At 38.9% G+C, this 20,397-nt stretch overlaps 1 protein-coding gene across 5 annotated transcripts in view; it reads right to left on the bottom strand.

The window, feature by feature from the left end:
• ARHGAP26 (Rho GTPase activating protein 26) overlaps positions 1 to 3,104 on the bottom strand; it is a 266,440-nt gene extending 263,336 nt beyond the window's left edge. For 4 of the 5 annotated variants that reach the window (XM_039351429.1, XM_039351447.1, XM_039351437.1 and 1 more), the window contains exon 1: positions 2,220 to 2,373. In XM_039351429.1, the coding sequence (XP_039207363.1) occupies positions 2,220 to 2,373 (154 nt within the window). Of the gene's footprint in view, positions 1 to 2,219 lie in introns of all 5 variants that reach the window. The other variant, XM_039351466.1, reaches the window with a different exon arrangement.
• Positions 3,105 to 20,397: the final 17,293 nt, after the last annotated feature.

The following is a 20,397-nucleotide window of genomic DNA, read 5'->3' as shown; positions in this document are numbered from 1 at the left end:
GCTCAGGTCTTGAAGCTGGGTGGCCATCTGACAAGCTCAGAGTCTTTAACCACTGAGCTATCATACCCCCCACAATACTATATACTGGATTGGAAAGAGTTAGGTTCCAATCTTCGGTTACAATGATACTCACTGGTTAACTTTATCCAATCATTATCTCTCAATATAATCTAGCTCACAAGAGTTTTGAGAGAGAGAAAAGGAAATGAAAGGAATCATGTGAAATATCTTAAGCTTCTGGAGTAAAGGTCAGGGTATAAATTCAATAAAAATAAAAATCCGTCAAGGTCAAGTAATCATAGTATGGATAGGCAACCAGATGCCTTCTACCCATTTTGGTCTTCCACTCCCCTATTTTCTAGGAAGCTTAGTGTACTCCATATGGGTGTTGATCTCCAACCACTAAGTTGTCTTATCCTACTACAGTGACAAGCTACTGGCACTTGTCACATTGTCAATACCCACTAAGTATTGGTAATTTATTTAGAAATATACATGATGCCCACTCCCTTAATAGACTATAGACCAGACATGTCAAACCCGCGATGTCACGTGACGTCGTGCAATGTATGGGGACAGTTTTGCCATTGCCGGCAATGGGATGGGTGTGGCTTCCGCGTGACACATCCAGCCTGCGGGCCGGCAGTTTGATACCCCTGCTATAGACCATTATATAACAACTATTCTTGTCAGCCTCTTCTAAAAAGTGAATCATGCACTAACTCTCACTTTTAAAACTCTGGGACATCTTTCCAACATCCGGCGTTTTGCTAGCTTTAAATCTCTTAGAACTTAATGATTTATATCTTGAGACTAGGGGGCTTCAATGTGCCAGCTTACCAATTCAGGCTTTATTTCAAAGGAAAATTTCATCACTTGACCTTTTATACAAAAGCTTTAGGTAGAGATCCATACCTAAGAAGGCAAATATTATCTATCCATCATCAATGACAATTAAACACAAATATCACATGAGACAGATAAACTGAAGAAGACTTATTTAGCCCATTTAACTTTAAATAGTTCATTATAGGGGTTCAGTTATTTGCCTTTGGCTTACAAAAAATGAAAAGCAAACACCGCATGCTATAGCACTCTCTCTCTCTCTCTCTCTCTCTCTCTCTCTCTCTCTCTCTCTCTCACTCACTCACACACACACACACACACACACACAGCTTATCAGCTCTGCAGAATAAACTACGTAGGTACCCTTTAGATTTATTTTTGTAAACCTGCACATAACTTTGCATTTCCAAAAAAGGAATTTAAATTCTGCTAGATTTTTAAAAGGGAAAGGGAAAAGTCACAGCAAAACTTATTTTAGTTCAAATGTTTGGGAATCAGGGCTGAGTATCACTTCAACTGCAGGAAGTATGCTTGAGGAAACAAAATACACATTTCCACACCAGTGGCAAAGGACAGAACAACCTCTTGGCCTCCCTCCCTCAATAATAATTCATCCAGAAATCAAATGATTTAAATCATTTATTGATGACTGATGATACGATAAATAATTTATTGTTCTGCTTCCTATCTTTAGCAATTCAGTAGCAAGACTGACCAAGAGAATAACTGAATGGTTTTGGGAGTAAAAACGGTGACAGTGTGTAGTGTATTTTCCTAGGCTTTCTTCCTCTATTCCTCAATAACATTTTGTAATTACAGGGCTCTAAATGGGAGAGGCACCTCTACTAAGCAGCAAAGATTGCAATACTGTAAAAGCAATTGCTTAAGCAAAACAATCCAACCTACAAAGCTCAGCTCTTAGTGACAAATGATTTACCCCAAGGCCTTTCATTTTCATAAATGATCACTGGGCTACAGACAAGGAAGTGACAGATAACACGTATGTCTGGAAACTACCCAGTCAAGGTAAAAAGCCTGAAATCTACCATCAGCCTTTTTATCCAATGCAACTTTCTCTGACCTCTGTGAACCTTTGGTGCTAAGATAAATGTATTCATAAATTACTGGACCATAAACTCCCTTGCTAGAATTACAGCTTGATACATTATTAAACTGCCAGATTTTTTTTCCCCATGTTACGCTTTCTACTCAATCTACTCCATGCTTGCATGTGTGTGTTTCCCCACCCATGTTTGTTTTCCCAGGTAAGGCTGCACACAGTTCTTTCAACCTTAGTAATGTCTGATCGGATCCAAGGTTTCTTTTAAACTAAGGCACACCTAATACAGATTCACAGACGACCTGCCACTCACTTTTAAGGGCCACAATGAGTGCCTTTCCATCCTTGATCAGCTCCTTGATGAACTTGTTAGTCTTGTCCAGCTCAGCTTCGTGAGACTTTAGCCTTTCTCGGAACTGGGGGCTGTCCAAACAGCAGTCACTAAACTCCAAGGCAGGTAGCCCCATGATTTCCCAGAGCCCCTCCAAAGCCAGACCTACAGCCAAAAGCAATCAGCTGGAAGAGAAGCCGTCCAGGAATGGAAACCTTTCCCAAATAAGCACCTTAAAATCGAAACAGCCGAACCACCAACAACGTTGAAAATGTCATCCGGTCCGTCCCGCAAAATGCAAAGAATCAGCCGCCAAGAGAGCTGTTTTTATGCTGCTCAGGATCCGCAGGCATCAGGAAGTCTAATTTTTTCAACTCACTCGAAGCAGAAGGAAACGGGTCTCGCACCGAGGGCTGTTTCACACGCCAGGGCGAGAGGACAGGAGGCGTCTGAAAGAGGGAAACGGCGTTGTCGGAGCAGCAAACGCTACCGCTGCCGGAGGACTGCTCGCGGCCACATTTTCCAAACACGCTGCAAACTCGGGGGCGGTGCGGTCGTCGCTGTTGCCGGAACCTCCAGCAGCTCTTCGCCGGGTCGACGTTGCTGGGGCTGCTGCTGCCGCCGCCGCCGCCGCCGCCGCCGCCTGAGAAACTCACCCCGCGCGGCCTCCCGAAGCAGAAGCCGCAGATCTTCAGCTCAGCAACGCAGCCACCTCCGACGGCATCCGGGATCAACCGGGACCCTGCACTTCCCCATTGGAACGCGGGCGATCATTTTCCTACCGCTCTGCCCGTTGGAACGTTGTGGAAAGAGGGAGATTTTTTTTATCTCCTCCCCCCCCCTCACTCCGGCTCAGACGCGACCCCGCCTCTTGCACCAGCAGGAGCCAATCAGAGGCCGGACTGCTCATGGAGCAAGGAGGAGGGAAGCAAGAAAGATGCCTTGCGAAGACAAGACCGGGTCTGAGGGGGGGGGAGTGGCCAGAGGTATGTCAAACCGCATGGAGCTGTCCCCCCCCCTTCCCGCCTTCTTAAAGACATACCCTCCGGAATGGGGGAGGAGTGGCGAAGGCTCGGTTGCTCAAGGGCGTTTCTCGTAAACCTGTTGCTGCACTGCAGGCTGAAGGAGAAACCACCTTACAGCGAATCGGTACACCCGGGAGCTACGCTGGGAGACAGAAGGAGGAAAGGGAGAATCTTCACGTTAGGCCATCCTTTAAGGGGATACAGTGACTACAAAAGAGGAATCACCTTCACCCTGGCCTTGGCATAAGGAAACAACCGTTCTTTTCATAAAAGGAGTCCTTCCCACCTTTCCCCCGCAAATGACGTTCCCTTTGCACACTCACAGCCTGGCTGCTTGCCTTGGACGGTCGATTATTTTCTCTCTTTACAGCATGCGATTCCTGCTTTCTTCAGGAAAAAAAAAAAAAAAACCAGCAGCATGACCTGAATTTGTGCATGCCTTCCCCTATCTGTCCTCTGCTGATTTGAAAAGCTAGCCAGGAGCCTAACCTGGTTAGTACTTGGATGGGAGAAGCACTGTCAGAGCTAAGATGGAAATAAGACAATAGCAAAATTCTATACTGTTCTTCCCTCTTTCAAAAAATCCTACACAGACACGTTCATGAAATCGCTGAGAACTGAGCTTGACTTCAAAGAGATTTTCTCTCTATCCTTACTGTATGTGATTCTGAGCCATCTGAAAGTAGCTGATTGCAAGCCATGCCTTTTTCTCTTCAATAGTCATACATTTGGTAGATGAACTGCCCTTTATTTTTGCCAAAAACACAGCACATGACCAATTATTATTTGTTGTACTGGACTTTAGACATCAGTACTGCCCTTCTGTAAGACCTCTGAGTCAAAATTTTAGATCACGTTAATTCTAAAGAACATTAAATTGACAGCAAAATTTTAGATCACGTTAGTTCTAAAGCAGTGGTTTTCAACCTGTGGGTCTGGACCCCATTTGGGGTCGAATGACCATTTCACGGGGGTCGCCAAACAACGCAGTCCGCCATTTTTTTCCCCTTTTCCTTAGCTGTGCTACTCCCTTTTATTCTATTGGCTTTTGAAAGCCAATAGAATAGACTCTCTTGAATAGAGTCTAATTCTATTGGCTTTCAAAGCCAATAGGAATTGTCCAGGCTGTCTCTGCCCTGCTGAGCCCGCCAAAAGTCCCATTCTGCAAACGGTGCTGCACCAGTTGAGTAGTCCTCGACTTACAACTGGTTGAGTAGTCCTCGACTTACGACCGGTTGGGGGTCGCGGCATTAAAAAGGTTGAGAACCACTGTTCTAAAGAGATTTAAATTGACAGCTAATTAAGAGAGTTGAGAGTCTAATTCAATGTTCTGATTAAAAATCCCAAGATTTGGAGAACGGGTATTTGAATCAAAGTCACGGGACAAATATTTCTTTGCTGTCCACTAAAACATGCTACTTAATAAAAGAGGAAGACGGGCAAGTGCACTCCTTGAAGCATTTCATCTTACAAAATTGCTCACAGGCTATTTAAATGATTTAGAATACTTCTGTACAGTCTGGGCTATGAGAAGTCAAGGTGAACTGCAGGTTTGACTTTCCTTTTCCTGTTAATGGACTTCAGAAACAAGAAATGCTACAGGTAGTCCTCGACTTAATTGAGCCCAAAATTTCCATTGCTAAATGAGAATGTTGTTAAATGAGTTTTCCCCATTTTAACAACTTTTCTTGCCACAGTTGTTAAGTGAATCACTGCAGTTGTTAAGTTAGTAACACGGTTAAGTGTTTGCCATTGACTTTGCTTGTTAGAAGGTCACAAAAGGGGAACACATGACCCTGCAACCATCATAAATATGAATCAGTTGCCAAGTGTCTGAATTTTAATCATGTGACCCTGGGGTGCTGCAATGGTCATAAGTGTGAACAATAGTCATAAGTCATTTTTTTCTGTGCCGTTGTAACTTTGGTCACTAAACAAACAGTTGTAAGTCCAGGACTACCTATATCAGTTGAGCAATTGCAGTCATTAGCTTTCATAGATAAAATATCAGTCAATCATTCTAGGCTATTAGACAACAAATACCATAATAATAATAATAATAATAATAATAATAATAGTAATAGTAATAATAATAAAAAAAGAAGTTGGAAGGGACCTTGGAGGTCATCAAGTCCAACACCCTGCTCAGGCAGGAAACCCTATACCATTTCAAATAAATGACTTTCCAGTCTCTTCTTAAAAACTTCCAGTGTTGGAGCATTCACCGCTTCTGGAGGCAGGTTGTTCCACTGGTTAATTGTTCTCACTGTCAGGAAGTTTCTCCTTAGTTCTAGGTTGCTTCTCTCCTTGATTAGTTTCCATCCGTTGCTTCTTGTCCTGCCTTCAGGCACTTTGGAGAACAGCTTGACTCTCTCTTCTTTGTGGCAGCCCCTGAGATATTGGAACACTGCTATCATGTCCCCCCTTGTCCTTCTCTTCATTAAACTAGACATACCCAATTCCAGCAACTGTTCCTGATATGTTTTAGCCTCCAGTCCCCTAATCATCTTTGTTGCTCTTCTCTATTCTTTCTAGAATCTCACTATCTTTTTTACATCGTGGTGACCAAAACTGGATACAGTATTCCAAGTGTGACCTTACCAAGGCATTGTAAAGTGGTATTAATACTTCACGTGATCTTGATTCTATCCCTCTGTTAATGCAGCCTAGCACTGTGTTGGCTTTTTTGGCAGCTGCAGCACACTGCTGGCTCATATTTAGGTGATTGTCCACTAGGACTCCTAGACCCCTCTCACAGTTACTACTATTGAGCAAGGTAACCCCTATACTATACCTGTACATTTGGTTTTTCTTGCCTAAATGTAGACCTTAGTAAAGGACATATCAGACCACCTTCGTAAAACTTTGTTCCCCGTGATTCAATGAACAATATTCAATAATAGAATCATACAATACATATTTCCAGAGGAACACTTAGAGAAACATTTTTTTCTCATCAAGAAGGCAATAAGCCTGAACTGTTTTCTAAATTATGCCCTTATGCATAGGCAACATTGGAAAAATTGCATACCTGTAGGTGTGTTTGATTAACAAAGCAACAAATGACAGTGGAATAGAGCCTAGGCTGGCTAAAAAGCAACAGATGGCCACCTTGCTTTTTGGACCAATGTCAGGTTTAAAGCACTTAGAGGGATTGCAGGGAATTGGTTTTGTTGTGGTCTGCATTAAAAATTAAGTGTTTCTCAATCTGAATATCCTGTACTGTATAGCTGGCATTTTATAAGGACTTTTGGCTTACATAGAAATTCACTGCTGTCATCTCCTTAATCAGGGAAATAATAACATTCTAATCACAATCCTTGAATCTTCTTACCATATGATTTATGTTGTGAATATCGACCCATCTGTTTTTAGGAGTATTTATTCCAGATTAAATACCATGAAATGAAAGAGTTTGTTGTTATAGTTAACTTGTGATATTTCTTGAAGCAGATGGGAAAATTTAGTAATTTTTTTAATCAATTTACAGTGCTTGATTCAATTATATGCTTCTAATTATTATTCTGTTACTAAATTCACTTTTGCTACATATATTATAATAAAGTTGCATTGCACACTATTGTTACATATTTAATTTGAGGATCTTAGTATCTGTTTGAGCCATATTTTACCCTGTAATCTTAGCTTGTGCCCAGAATAAAAGGATTTTTTTGGGGGGGAGGGAATCCATACCTTTACAGATTCGATTTGTGCTGGTATAACTTGAAAAACGACAATTTTCCGTAAGTTTCAGAAATGAGACATTAAGTTGCCCCAGTTTTGTTCTTTTGTTCCTGTAGTTTGTTCACAAGAAAGCAAAAAATAGCATGAGAGGTAGGATGATGCTAAACAATCTACAATCTCTGTGTCACCGGTTGCAGCAGTGCTGCTTATGGATAACTTAATACAGATATACAGTCCAGCAGAATAAAGAGATTACATAGGAAACAACACACTGGAAAGTTTGCCTGAATGTGAATATATCTGAATTTGCCATTAAAGTTTCTCAAACCGTGAGGTGCGCCTCCCTTAGGGAGGTGCAGCAGAGTCCAAACATGTGAAGAATGTTTTAGTTTCATTGTTACAATAAATACACCTTTCCCAAAGTTTAATTGAATTGTTTTCATTGTTCGTTTGTGTTCATGTTGGTGCTTGGCACCGTGCTTTAGAGGAGGTATGTATTACTAAAGCAGGGGTGTCAAACTCGATTGTGCCATGTGACGTATCATGACATATCGTGACATTTTTGCCTTTGCGGAGCTGGAGTGGGCGTGGCCTGTGTGTGATGCATCTGGTCCACAGGCCACCAGTTTGACACCCCTACACTAAAGGGAGGTGTGATAACAAAATGTTCCTAAATCTAAGCCATTCCTACAGTGTGATCATGCCAATTTCACTGTACACTAACTTAGAAAAATCCTTTCTCATCTGACTCACTTTGGCAGCAGCTTGCATGGTGTTCAGTGCAGACTACAGGCTCCCAGGTCTTCTCATTGCACAATTGCAATAAAGCGTGTCAGAGTTCAATCAGACTCTCCTTTAAGGTATTTTGGTTTGGAGGTAATCCATTGCTGAGGATGATCAAGAACTAAACAATTACTTTCCCTGCTGCCATCATCCTCTTGTTATAAGCTTGTTTCTCCCTTCCACACCAGCCCTTTAGGGAAACCCTGGGAGGAATGAAGGGGAAATCCTCACCCAATCCTGCATCTGGCTAAGGGAAAGGAAGGGAAACCAAACAAAACTTTGAGAATCTGTACCTCAGCCAAGCTGAGGCAACACATCAAGCTCAAGATTCAAGTCAATTTTATTAAAGGTGACAAGGAAAATACACTCAACACACCATATATTAAAAAAAATGAAATAAAATGCAAAACCCACAACACCTTTCTAGACTAAACCTGGGTTGTATATACTTTAATCAACTATGCAACTTCCTGTATGAAATTGAAAACAACCATAAAAAAAACCCTTGAATGAGATAATCCTCTTCATCCAAATCTAGTCATCTAAAGCCCCCTACCAAAAATTGATGGACCCCCTTCTTTTCTTCTACTGGATATTTATTTATTTATTTATTTACTTACTTACTTACTTACTTACTTATTTTCTATGCTGCCCCTCTCACTGTTCAAGGTGATTTTGAGCAGCTAGGCATCAAGCAACTTCCCCTGGGCACATAAGGCTGGTTTATTATTTCAAGGGTCTGTTATTCCACTTCTGCTCTGTATCAGGAAAGCAATGGCCAATTGCTTTTCTTCCTCTGGGTGGGTTTTTCCAAACATAAATACCTTTTTAAATTCAGTTTATTGCAGTCATAGACCAGCGCAGATGGTAAACAAAATAAAGTTTAAGATAAGAATTAAAATATATCTGTAAAACAACCCAACTAACCTCTATACTGTAGGTGAGGTCCACGGTTCAGCCTATGTTAAATTATAATACAAACACAAAAATTATATTAAAAATGAGAACATCTAAAATTACAACAAGTTAAAATTATTAGTGTCAACATCATAACAATATCTAAAATTTAAATGAAATATGGTTATAAAGAATGAATTGTGGGAGATCGACCCATTAGGGGTTTAATTGATCTTCCATGTTGCTGCTAACTACATGTGCTGTAATGAGGAGTACTTCATCTATGAACAACAGCTGGGATGGGCTGAATCTGGATAACCAGGATATCTACTAGTTAAAGGGAGTATGAATCTAGTTTGGATGTCTCCATACAAGGAGCAAGGAAGAAGGACATGTTCTGTAGTTTCCACTGCTCTGGAATCATGAGGCAAAGCCTTTCAACCAATGGTACATTTTTATATTTACCATCCAATCCTGCAGAGGGAGAGGAGAATGGCATTGGTCAAAAGAGAAAGCTTTCCAATGGTGTTCCAAGACTATGTAAGGTAGCTGGCAGCAGTAACAATATATCTGTTGCGTATTGGTGACAGGAAAGCTGGAGTCTTTCCTACATCTGCTTGTCTCTCTGTTTTCTTTATCCTTTGCTTCAGGGTTTGTTTCACCTCATCATATTCCATCTTAAGAACTGAGGAGAGAGACTACCTAGATTTAAAAGATTGGTTTCAACAGCCTTGATCCATTGAAAATTGTCCTGAAGAATTAATGGTGCTAAGCCTTGAGGATCTGCAGAGAGATTATTACAGTCCATGTGTGTGCAACAAAACACATATTGTGCCACATTTCAGTATTAATGGTAGCATAAAGCATTTCCATTGGGAGATTAGCTAGTGAAAAGAGGTAGATGTCATCCTTTACCAGTTTTGATACCTTGGCATTTCTCTTGAGATTGCAGGACATTATTTCTTTCTTGAAAATAAACAATGGTGACATTTTTAGGTCAGTCATATGCACATGTGCTCAAAACTAGAGTTCAGTAGAAAAATACATAAGATTGCCATCCAGTTATATGCTGGTTTTATCAGCTGCTGAATTTGGGTTACTATGCCTGCTAGGAAGTGAAGACATGGATAGCCTATGCCCTATGCTGTAGACATAAAGATCAAGCATTACCATTGTAAAAGTTGGAGAACAGAAGAATTTTGACAGAGATTCCTGCTAGGCTAAAGTTTGTCTATTTTCTAAGCTGGAGACAAATAAAAAAATATTACCTTTTAGCTAGTAATTAGTGATTTAAAAAAATTCTGGCATTTAGGAAATGTTTTACATACAATATGTGTTCTGTGGAACTTAAGCATGTTACAGAGAGAAAATTGTAAGATGCCTTCTCAAATGCCAAGGGGAATTGGCCCAGCCTCAAGAATTTAATAGATTTAACTGAACATGTACCTTACAATATATTTAACAGGGGTTGGCATTCCAGGCAAGTGACGGATGAGATATTGTCAATCAGCCAGGCCGTTGACCTGCTTTTAGTCGACAATGTTCAGCTATTGTAAAATGTTTCCTTGAATGCTACTGTATAGATGACAGATCTCCTTTAAAAAAAAAATCCTATTCTGTTGTCACTTGCTGACAGAAAAAGAATCCTTGTTACCTTCTAACAATCCAGGGCAATATTTTAAGAATAGCAAAATTTCTCTCTCTCTGCCTACTTACAGTACCTGAGGATAAAACCATGGTCTTTCCAGAAAAAAATAATGAATGAGTTAAGTGGTTTGTAAATTATATGGTAGAAATACATCTCTTGAGTAGCCACAATAGTTTGCTAACCACCTCCACAGGTGAATCATTCATATACAGAGGTGTGTGGTTCTGCCTGCCTTTTCTAAAAATACATATGTTCCAGGAATTATGAAACAAAATCCAATTGTTTGCAATGTAATGTCAGTCAGTTCCTTCTTCAGTGTATCTAGAATATGAGTAAGAAGTGCCTTGCATTAACATGCATATTAATGTATTACAGAATCCAATAGAACCCTAAGCTATTGTTAAGTTACCAAATATCTTCAGGTCTGCTCAAAAAAGGGTTGTGAAAAACAAAGATGAAAGCATACTATACTGCAATATATTTTCTCGATAATCTGTCATATCAACTACTACTACAAAGTAAGAATCTGTGCTTATCTCAAGAACAATTTTCTTTTTGTTTTCATTTTAAAACTATCATCCATGGTATATATCAAAGTAATATGAACACAGGGCTGTCCATCAGATACAGCAATCATACATTATTATCTAGAGGATGATAGCATGAGTTAGCTACTGAACGACTTAAGCTGGGAATGGTAATTTCAAGCATTACAAATTCAAGGGTTAAATATTGCCTTATCCTCACTTAAAGTCTGAATATTTCCCAACTTGATTCATACTAGGAATTTGAACAAATGGAAAATTGAAGTGAATACGCTCCATTTGGCTTGATTTTCATTTGTTCTGAAAACAAATGAAGTGTTAGAAGCACAAATGACTGCAAAGGGATTGAAAAATGCTTCAGTGTATCTCCAGGCAAGGCCAATCAAGATCCAGGTGCAGCTACTATTGCAAGTAGTCCTTCACTTGCAACCATTAGTTTAGTGACCATTCAAAGTTACACAGCCCTGGAAAAGTGACCCATGACTGGTTTTCAAACTGTAGCAACATCCCCATAGTCACATGATCAAAATTCGAGCACTTGGCAACTGGTATGTACTGGTACTAATGACAGTTCCACTATCCTGGGGTCATGTGATCACCTTCCCAGCCGACTTCCAACAAGCCAAGTCAATAGCGGAAGCCAGATTCACTTAATGACCTCCTGATTCACATAACAACTGCAATGATTTGCTTAACTATGGCAAAAGAGGTCATAAAATGGGGCAAAAGCACTTAACAACTGTCTTGTTTAGCAATGGAAATTTTGGGCTTAGTTGCAGTCATAAGTTAAGGACCACTTATAGTCCATGTGGACCCGAGATAGCCAACTATGTGTCTTCTGAATATTTTGGAAAACATTTTCCACAATCCTTTACTCTAGGCCAGGAGTAGGCAACCTTGGCTCTTTTATGATTCATGGACTTCAACTCCCAGAATTCCTGAGCCAGCCATGCTCTAGGCCATGGTGGTTGAGTCTGATAAAATCCAGTGCACCAGCTAGATAGATGACTCAGTGTAAGGCAGGGGTGTCAAACTGCTGGCCCGCGGGTCGGATGCATCATGTGGAAGCCACATCCACCCCATTGCAAAACTGCCCCAAAATGTTGTGCGACGTCACGTGATGTCGCGAGTGTGACATGTCTGGTGTAAGGCCACTTCTTGTGACATGAACAAGTGCCCCTAACTAAACTAAAGGAAGTCTGATGACATTCTGATACACTTGGCTTATATGAATGTATACTAAAATTAATGTGGACTGTGGTAAGGAACTAAAACATTTTTCATACACAGTCTTAATCCACTGACTTTCAGAGTCTGCAGAGATTGAAGCAATATACAATAAATACATAAATAAAATGGCTTTCCTTTACCCATGAGTAAACATGACAAATCTGGCTGGTATGAGAAAGGTTATATAAATAATGTATTTGTTTATGTTCTACCATTGTATTTTTTGCTGGTGAGTTATTAGATCTAAAAGAAATACATAAAAAGAACCAGTCTGCCATAGTGATTAAGGCATCAGGCTAGAAACTAGAAGACTGTGAATTCTAATCCCACCTCAATACCAGCTTGCTGACTTTAGGCTGATCATTCTCTGTCAACCCTAGGAAGCAAGCAATGCCAAACCATTTCTGAAATCTTGCCAAGAAAACTTCAGGGACTTTTTCAGGAGTCAAGGCTAACGTTATCGAGGGAGGTAATTATTATATAATATAATTAGATAGATAGATAGATAGATAGATAGATAGATAGATAGATAGATAGATAGATAGATAGATAGATAGATAGATAGATAGATAGATAACCTGGATCTTCATTTTACTGACCTGGGAAGGATGGAAAGCTGAGTCAATCTTGAGCCAGTCAGGACTGAACTCCTGGCAATGAGCTGAATTAGCCTGCAATACAGCATTCTAACCACTGCATCACCACAGTTCCTATAGAGAGATAGAGAAAGAGATAGGGATATAGAGATTTTCTCCCTACTTAAGATATCCCTTAATCAATATTATACTTAGAACCAGTAGCTAGAAGTATAGTACTTCTGAAGATTAATTACATATGATCTAGAACTTTTGAGGGGCATTCCTGCTCTATTCTTAGATATGTGTCCCAGGGAAACACAATCATGGCAACACATTCTCTTCAACCATTGTCCAACTACACTGATGTGCAGCTCCCCAAATTTTGGCTTACCATTCTTGTAAAGCTGTCACCAACTTCTAATGTTCATATGACAGAGAAAGGACATTCTTAAATGAATATGCAAGATTCATATTTACTGTCTCAGCCAACTGAGTATGATTTAATTAATATACTGTAAATATGAATTAAATTAAATGTACTTTGGTTTTTCATGGCCCCACCTACTTTTTTGCCCTGACCCTACCTAATTGTTGAAGTACAGTTCCAGGTATATTACTTAAAGCTAAGTGTGTTCTTTTGCCTCAAAATTATTTTGTATTCTGCATTATAAGCATAAAAATAGACAGTGTTCAGCAGCCACATGAACACATGTAATACTACAAGATGTGATGGCATACATACCATCAGTACTGACGTTTATGAAGTGATAAATATGTATGCATCATTAGTTTGCACAGACATTGACTAGGCATGCATATAACTCAGGCGTTTAACAGATTGTATCTGACAAAGCCCTAAAATATCTAGAAAACAGGAACAGGACATGGTAGTTGCTTTATGATGTTCTATTGATCAAGCCAAGATATTAAGATGGATTAAATCTTCAAAAAATAAACTCTGAAAACTTCAGAGGATTTTTTTTTAATTCTCAGAACCCCTGCCAAACTAAACACATTCAAGCAACAATAGGATTAAATTCTCCCATTCATATTTTTATTTCATATTGGTGCAGAGAAGTCATATAGTTACCTCCTACCTGTTGAACGTTGGTGCAATTGGGACAAGAGAAAGAATCCTAAAATAATTGATAACATGGCTAGACAGGTGATCCAGCTGAAATTAAACTTTAGGCATATTTCAAATCACTCACGCGCAGTGGGTATTGCATGAAAAATTATGAAGCAAAATCATCCTGTTTTCACAGACTTCATGGCATGGAGCAGAAACGTTCAAAGTGTTGCTTAGCAGCCCTCTCATTTCAGAATCTATTTCTGATCCTTAAATACAGGTTTTGATATTTTCATTTTCGTGCCTGTGAAACACAGGCTCTGTATTTATCCAACATTTTCACATTGCCAATCATTATCACTGTTAATTGAGGCGTAATCTATAGCTGTGTAAATGGCTACTACACCAGTTTGGTGTAGTAGCTAAAGGCACCAGGTTAGAAATCAGGAGATGTGAGTTCTAATCCTGCCTTAGGCATAAGCCAGCTGGTTGACCTTGGGCCAGTCTTTCTCCCTCAGTCCTAAGAAGCAGACAGTGACAAACCACTTGTGAAATTTTGTCAAGAAAACTGCAGTGACCTGTCCAGGCAGTCACCAGGAATCAACACTGACTCAAGAAAAGAAAAGAAAAGAAAAGAAAAGAAAAGAAAAGGTTGGGCTTTACTTTAAGAATTGGTCAGATGTCCAAATGTTATATGGTTAGCAGAAGGAAAGGGAGCAGTAACATCCACAATGTTCTGAGGAACCTAAAATCAAATAGTTCTGCTAATGTTTATGTAGGTAAATACAAATTTAAAAAAAAATCAATGCTCTGATTTTCAGATGTTTATCTTTCCCAGAAAAAGGAAATTCAAATTTTCTACTTCATCTCCAAAGTTGTGGGGGGAGGGGTTTTCCTGATGGTTTTGAACTGACATTTGACTAGTGTGAGGAAACAAAAGCTGACACAGTTGTTGATGTATCTTGTTACACCTGTCTTTGTCTGAAGACTGTTTTTCTGACGGCCCCTGCTTCCCACTTCGCAAAATCGGGAAGTGTGTAAAATCAGGAAAGTTGAAAATATCTGGAGAGGTTATTGTAAAAAGGAAAGGCAACAATAAACACACCCACACACTCACACAGGCACTTGAACTTCTTAGTCCACTAAAGTAAGAAAACTCCCACATCCCACCCATAAGCATTTACATGAAACATTCTTCTACATTGATTAAAGAAAAAAAAATTAAAGCAGTTTTGTCTCATCCAATGGAAGGATGCCTAGAAAAAGACAGGAGAAGAAATGTGGGTGTATTATGGTTGGAGATACAGAATTCACACTGCTTTTAAGTGGCATTTATTCTGCGCATCATATGGATAAGTCTCCTTTCTTCCATTGCAGAGTTTAGCGTAGAATACTGTTACCATACCAAGAGAGTTTAGGAGGATGGCAGCTGGATGTTCTCTTAGGCCAAAAGCAAGATCATAGTGCTTATCTCTCTACAGCAGGGGTCTTCAAACTTGGCCCTTTTATGACTTGTGGACTTCAACTCCCAGAATTCCTCAGCCAGGCATGCTGGCTGAGGAATTCTGGGAGTTGAAGTCCACAAATCATAAAAGGGCCAAGTTTGAAGACTCCTGCTCTACAGTGTTCAGCTCAGTTATGATTTATATAACAGGGTATTGGAAGTAGTCCTGCACAAGCTTTGCTGAAAGGAATAGGAGCTCTACTGAACCCAAAAGGATCATACAATATGAAATAAGAAGAAGTAATATCATGCAGAAAGAAAGCAGCAACATTACATGTGGCCTTGGTTTTATTTTCTTAGGTTTCTGGCTTAGGCTTCTGCTTTGATAGCCAATCAAAAGAAGCTACTGTAATAGTCTAAGATGAACTTCTGCTTTACAAGAAAAGTTTCTTGATTTTTGCATCTTGCACTAAAGAATGGGATAAAGGGAGAAGTTGGTAGATAGAGAAACATTCTTAACACGTGTATTCATTGGTGGGATTAGAGCCAATTCACACCACTTCGGCAGAACCGGTTGCTAATTTTTTGTTGCCCAGGCCCAGAATGGAATTCTGGAAGCGGCATCCACACAGAGAACTGGTTGTTCACATATTTGAATCCCACCACTGGGTGTATTGTGTACACACAAAGCTTCCAGATACTGGAACCAAATGCTGACAACTTCACTTGGACAACCTGAGATTGAAATATATAATTAGGTATCATCAGCATGATAATGATGTAATATAAACTTTTGAAATTAAAATATAGATAGATAATACTGCATGTTAATGTTATAAATGGCTTAAGAATCAATTACTTAATCACTTTTGCATAAACTGTAGCCAATTCTTGTTTTTCAGCCTCAAAGAAAGAAACAAATATAGTAAGTCAGGTGAAACTTAATACTCTATCTCCCCTGCAGACCAGTTTGGAGATCACAGTTAACCATAGCTAATTTAGTGGAATTCTACATTAAACTTTTCTTAGGCTACAGCCTAACAGCTGAAAAGTCAAAAACTGAGATATAGAATAAGCAATTGCCAAAAGTTAAGGCAGGAGTGTTAAGATGGATTGACCACATCAGCAAGTATTGCAAAAGAAAGCTCAAGAACATATTGGTTGGAAAAATACGAAAGAGGCCTTCATCCTGCAGTGGATCGACAAAGGCTAAAATGATGAATGATAATGACATAAACGTTTGGGATTCAGTTTGAATATTTCCTAACATCTATTTAGTTTTGTTATTTTTCTTATAGTTTATTGTTTGCTTAGTATTGTATTGTTTTTAATACAATCTCCTTCCCAATGCATAAATCCAGAACTTCATCATCCCCAACAGATGACCCCCCCCCATCCTTTCTTTAAACACTTTTAGAGAAATTGAATTGACTGTCTTCTGAAGCAGGTGTTCCCTGGCTGAACAGCTGTTACCATTGGGAAATTTTTCCTAATGTTTCCCCAAATCTATTTTTTTTCTAATTTAAATCCTTTAAACAGGGATGTCAAACTCGCAATGTCATGTGACGTCTCGCGACATATCACGACTTTTTTGCCATTGCCAGCAATGGGGTGGGCTCAGTTTCACTATGATGCATCCGGCCCATGAGCCGGCAGCTTGACACCCCTGCTTTAAATGCCTGAAGATAGATTTCATTTCTACATGCATTCTTTTCTTAGATAAACATAATTAGTGTCTCCAACCATTCCTTTTTTAAAATAATTTTTAGTAAAGTTTATCTATACAAAGACTAAAAACTAATATAAACTAAGAAAAACATGAAAAGTAAAGGAGAGGAAAAGTGAAAAGAAATAGAAAAAAAGAACATATATAAAAGATGACTCCTTCTCCCTCCAAACAATTTGGCTTATCTAGTAGGTCCATTTTAAAAAAAATCTCTTTTCCTCATATCTTACCCCTTATCAGTGGTCAAATTACAAAAAACACATCATTCGATCCAAATCAGCAAAAATCTACTAAGAGCTATCATAAATATTAATGGGTATGTGTATATGTGTGTGTATCTTAATAAAAAAAAATCAACTTCATAATCCAAACATATAACTTTTTTTAAGAAATAAAGCAGAAAAAATCTCTCCTCGCTTATAAACAAATCTTTAAAGCCTTGTCATAAAATCCTGGTTAAAAAGAAATCCCATAAACAACTAGCAGAAGCCATAACATATATTTTAATCTTTATCAAACAGATTCACTTTATAAACCTTCTCATTTAAAAAGCTGGATCTTTAGTTCCATCAGTAGTGTCCCACAAGTTGATTTCTTATTATTTTCTCTTTATTTCTTTCCAGAAATAACTTGAGCAATTCCTCTTTGTCTCTTTTCAGAAAGGGTTTCCTTGGTTCCACACATTCCTTTTGTAAATCCAAAATAAAAAAAGGCTTTCCAAACCACTCTTCTGATTTATTATCTGTATGTCCCCTTTGATTTTATTAAGACCTCAACTATTTCATTTGTAAATCCAATTTGGCATCACTTTCCATACCGCTCTTATATTCTGGCATTTTTAATTCCATTTTCAGATCCACAACATCTTTTTCCATATCATTTTTATAATCCAACCCTTTTAAACTCCACAGCCACAATCAGATCTCTGTTTTATCCAATAAAATTTGTTGTTTTACTATTTCCTCTGCTATAATATCACACAATCAGTACCTGAATGAAAGATTACTAGGGAATACCAATCTGTACTCTAATTTAGTGGATTGAAAAACATCTTGGAAGAAATGCCTAGACAACTAATTATTCATCTTAAACAATCTAGTTGACTGTTTTCCATTAGAACATCTTATTGTAATATGGCACTCCCGATTTATGTGGGCTTCCATGCTCATTATCCTTTCCTCCTCCTCCTCCTCCTCCTCCTCCTCCTCCTCCTCCTCCTCCTCCACCACCACCACCACCACCATCACCACCACCACCACCACCACTTTTCCTTCTCCTTCTCTATAATCTCACATATATTTAAGAATATGAGACCAGAAGAGGCCATGCTAGCTAATGAATAATAGGAATTACAATCCAGCCCATCCAGAATCCCCTGAAAAAAAGCTTCATTATTAGTTCTTCACAAGTTAAATAATGTTCAATGCAGTGAAAAGTTTGAAAGCAAAGATGAATAATATTTTTTTTATATTTAAGAGGTATGCCAACTATGATGTTAGAATTTGGAGAACAATCTCCATTTTATTTGGAAAAGTGCTAGTTTTCTGCAGTTGGAATTAATTTTAATCTCTGGATGCTTCCAATCTGAGCCCATTTTTTATTCTTTTTCTTCTGTAAGTTGTTAGCAGCCAGTCATGTCATACACTGTTGTCTTAGGCTCAGGAAAATTAATTTTCAAGTTTTGCTGGTAATGCCTTCTTTAATAATAGTTCAGGAGGTTGATGACGCCAAGATACAGCTGAATCAAGAGGCCCAAGTTGAAAGAGAGGTGCAATTCTTCCTGATCTCTTAACAAGTGGCCAGGATGGTCTCAACCAGGCTCTGCCTCCCCCAATCCCTTTGTCTCATGACTTGACCTTCAGTAACACTGACACTCAATATTAATGACAGTTGTATGTCGGTCGCAACCTGGGCAGACAGCTGCAATACTATGCAGATCAAGAAATTCTGCTGACATAGACAGCCTAAACTATGCAAAGGCCCAAATAAAATAAAAAAAAAAGAAGTCAAAGAGACAAAAGCAAACTATGGGTCTTTGGGTGAATGCCTGGATGCCAATGGAAAGGGAGACAGACTTTTCTTTGTCCAGACTTCTAGAGCCCCCCATTGTAAGGGAACCAGGCAGGCTTTGTCTGAACAGGCCTGTCTGATACCACTTGTGCTAATTGCTGGGCTGAAAGAGAAGACAAAATAAAGAATATTTCAAGATTTTAGGCAATGAGGTATCACCAGCTATGTCTGGATATGAACAGCCATGAGTTTTGTTTTTCTCTTGGGAAACATGTTCGGCGGTGTTGGTCACTTTTTGGGAATGGAGACATTGCAAATGTCAAAAATACCAGAGCCTGTCGTTTTACTATTTAATCATTCCGTGTCTCCCTTAAAAAAAGCGGGAGGTGCAAAACGTCAGTTTCAGGGTCAACACATGGAATGAATGAGGAACAAAAACAATTAAAATAGCAAATGGACAGCCCGCAGAGAAGCTCATTTCTAAAGGATTTGTTGGGGGAAAAAAACAGACAAAAATACTCCATAAAGTTCCTGCAGAAAGTCAAGTTTAAGAACTGTCGCAGGAATGCTTACCATAGTCTTTGAAAATGACATCTCTTTTTCCTGCTGTGGAATAATATTGGAGGAGGCAGGAAGTAGCAGGAGCAGGGCTGAATTTCCATAGCAGATACTTGCTCTTGTTCTCTCCATATCACAAAGTCCTCCTTCCCATATTTCCTGCATATACGCGCTTCCTCTTCTTTGCACTGGCAGCCAATCTTTAGATCCCGGCTCCTTTCTACCTGAATAGAAATCTGAACAGAATGTTCCACGAATTAGGATGCACCACAGCTAAGAAAATTGTCATCACTAAAAAAATGTATTAATGACATAACCTTATCTATCGGTGATAAACAACATCTGCCCACAAAACTTCCTTAGATTCTTATGCAATGTGTGGATTGCATGTTGAATTAATAATTTCCTAATGACTTAAAATAGTCTCAAAGAAATTTTTACTTCAGTGTTAGATGTGATAAAGACTCACTTATTCAGTAATTCTTTAAGCACTTACACAGCAGTCCCATTGCTATAAATAAAAAGTGTTTTCAAGTAAGTATATAGTTACGGGATTGCAGGTTTGAAATGTATGTTTCATTAGGTTATTCAATGCTTTTAAACATCCTTCTGTGATATTTTTATGATGCTTAGACTTTGCAGCTTGGAATAAATTAATTTCAACTTGTTTTAAATCTCAATTTTTTTTCTTCTTAAATTGCTTTTCCCCCAGGTAGTTAGTTTATCTAAAGTAGATCTGTGAAATGAACATAAACATCAGGGCAAAATCATAAAAAAAAAATCAGGACAAACCCATTAAAACAAACTACCATGGGAATTCTATATTTAGTTGGATGGAAACTCCATATTCACAGGAAACCTCTTCTGTCAAACAGTGGAGTGGATCCAAAGTTTTAATTTCATTTGCAAGAGCAATGGTCCTCAATGGGGATCCATGACCATGGTCCGTAGCCACAAAAGGTA

The sequence above is a fragment of the Crotalus tigris genome, unplaced genomic scaffold, assembly GCF_016545835.1.
Source record: "Crotalus tigris isolate CLP2741 ecotype Arizona unplaced genomic scaffold, ASM1654583v1 scf7180000017568.12009008, whole genome shotgun sequence".
Lineage (NCBI taxonomy): Eukaryota > Metazoa > Chordata > Lepidosauria > Squamata > Viperidae > Crotalus > Crotalus tigris.
This window is presented reverse-complemented; position numbering and strand designations above follow the sequence as displayed.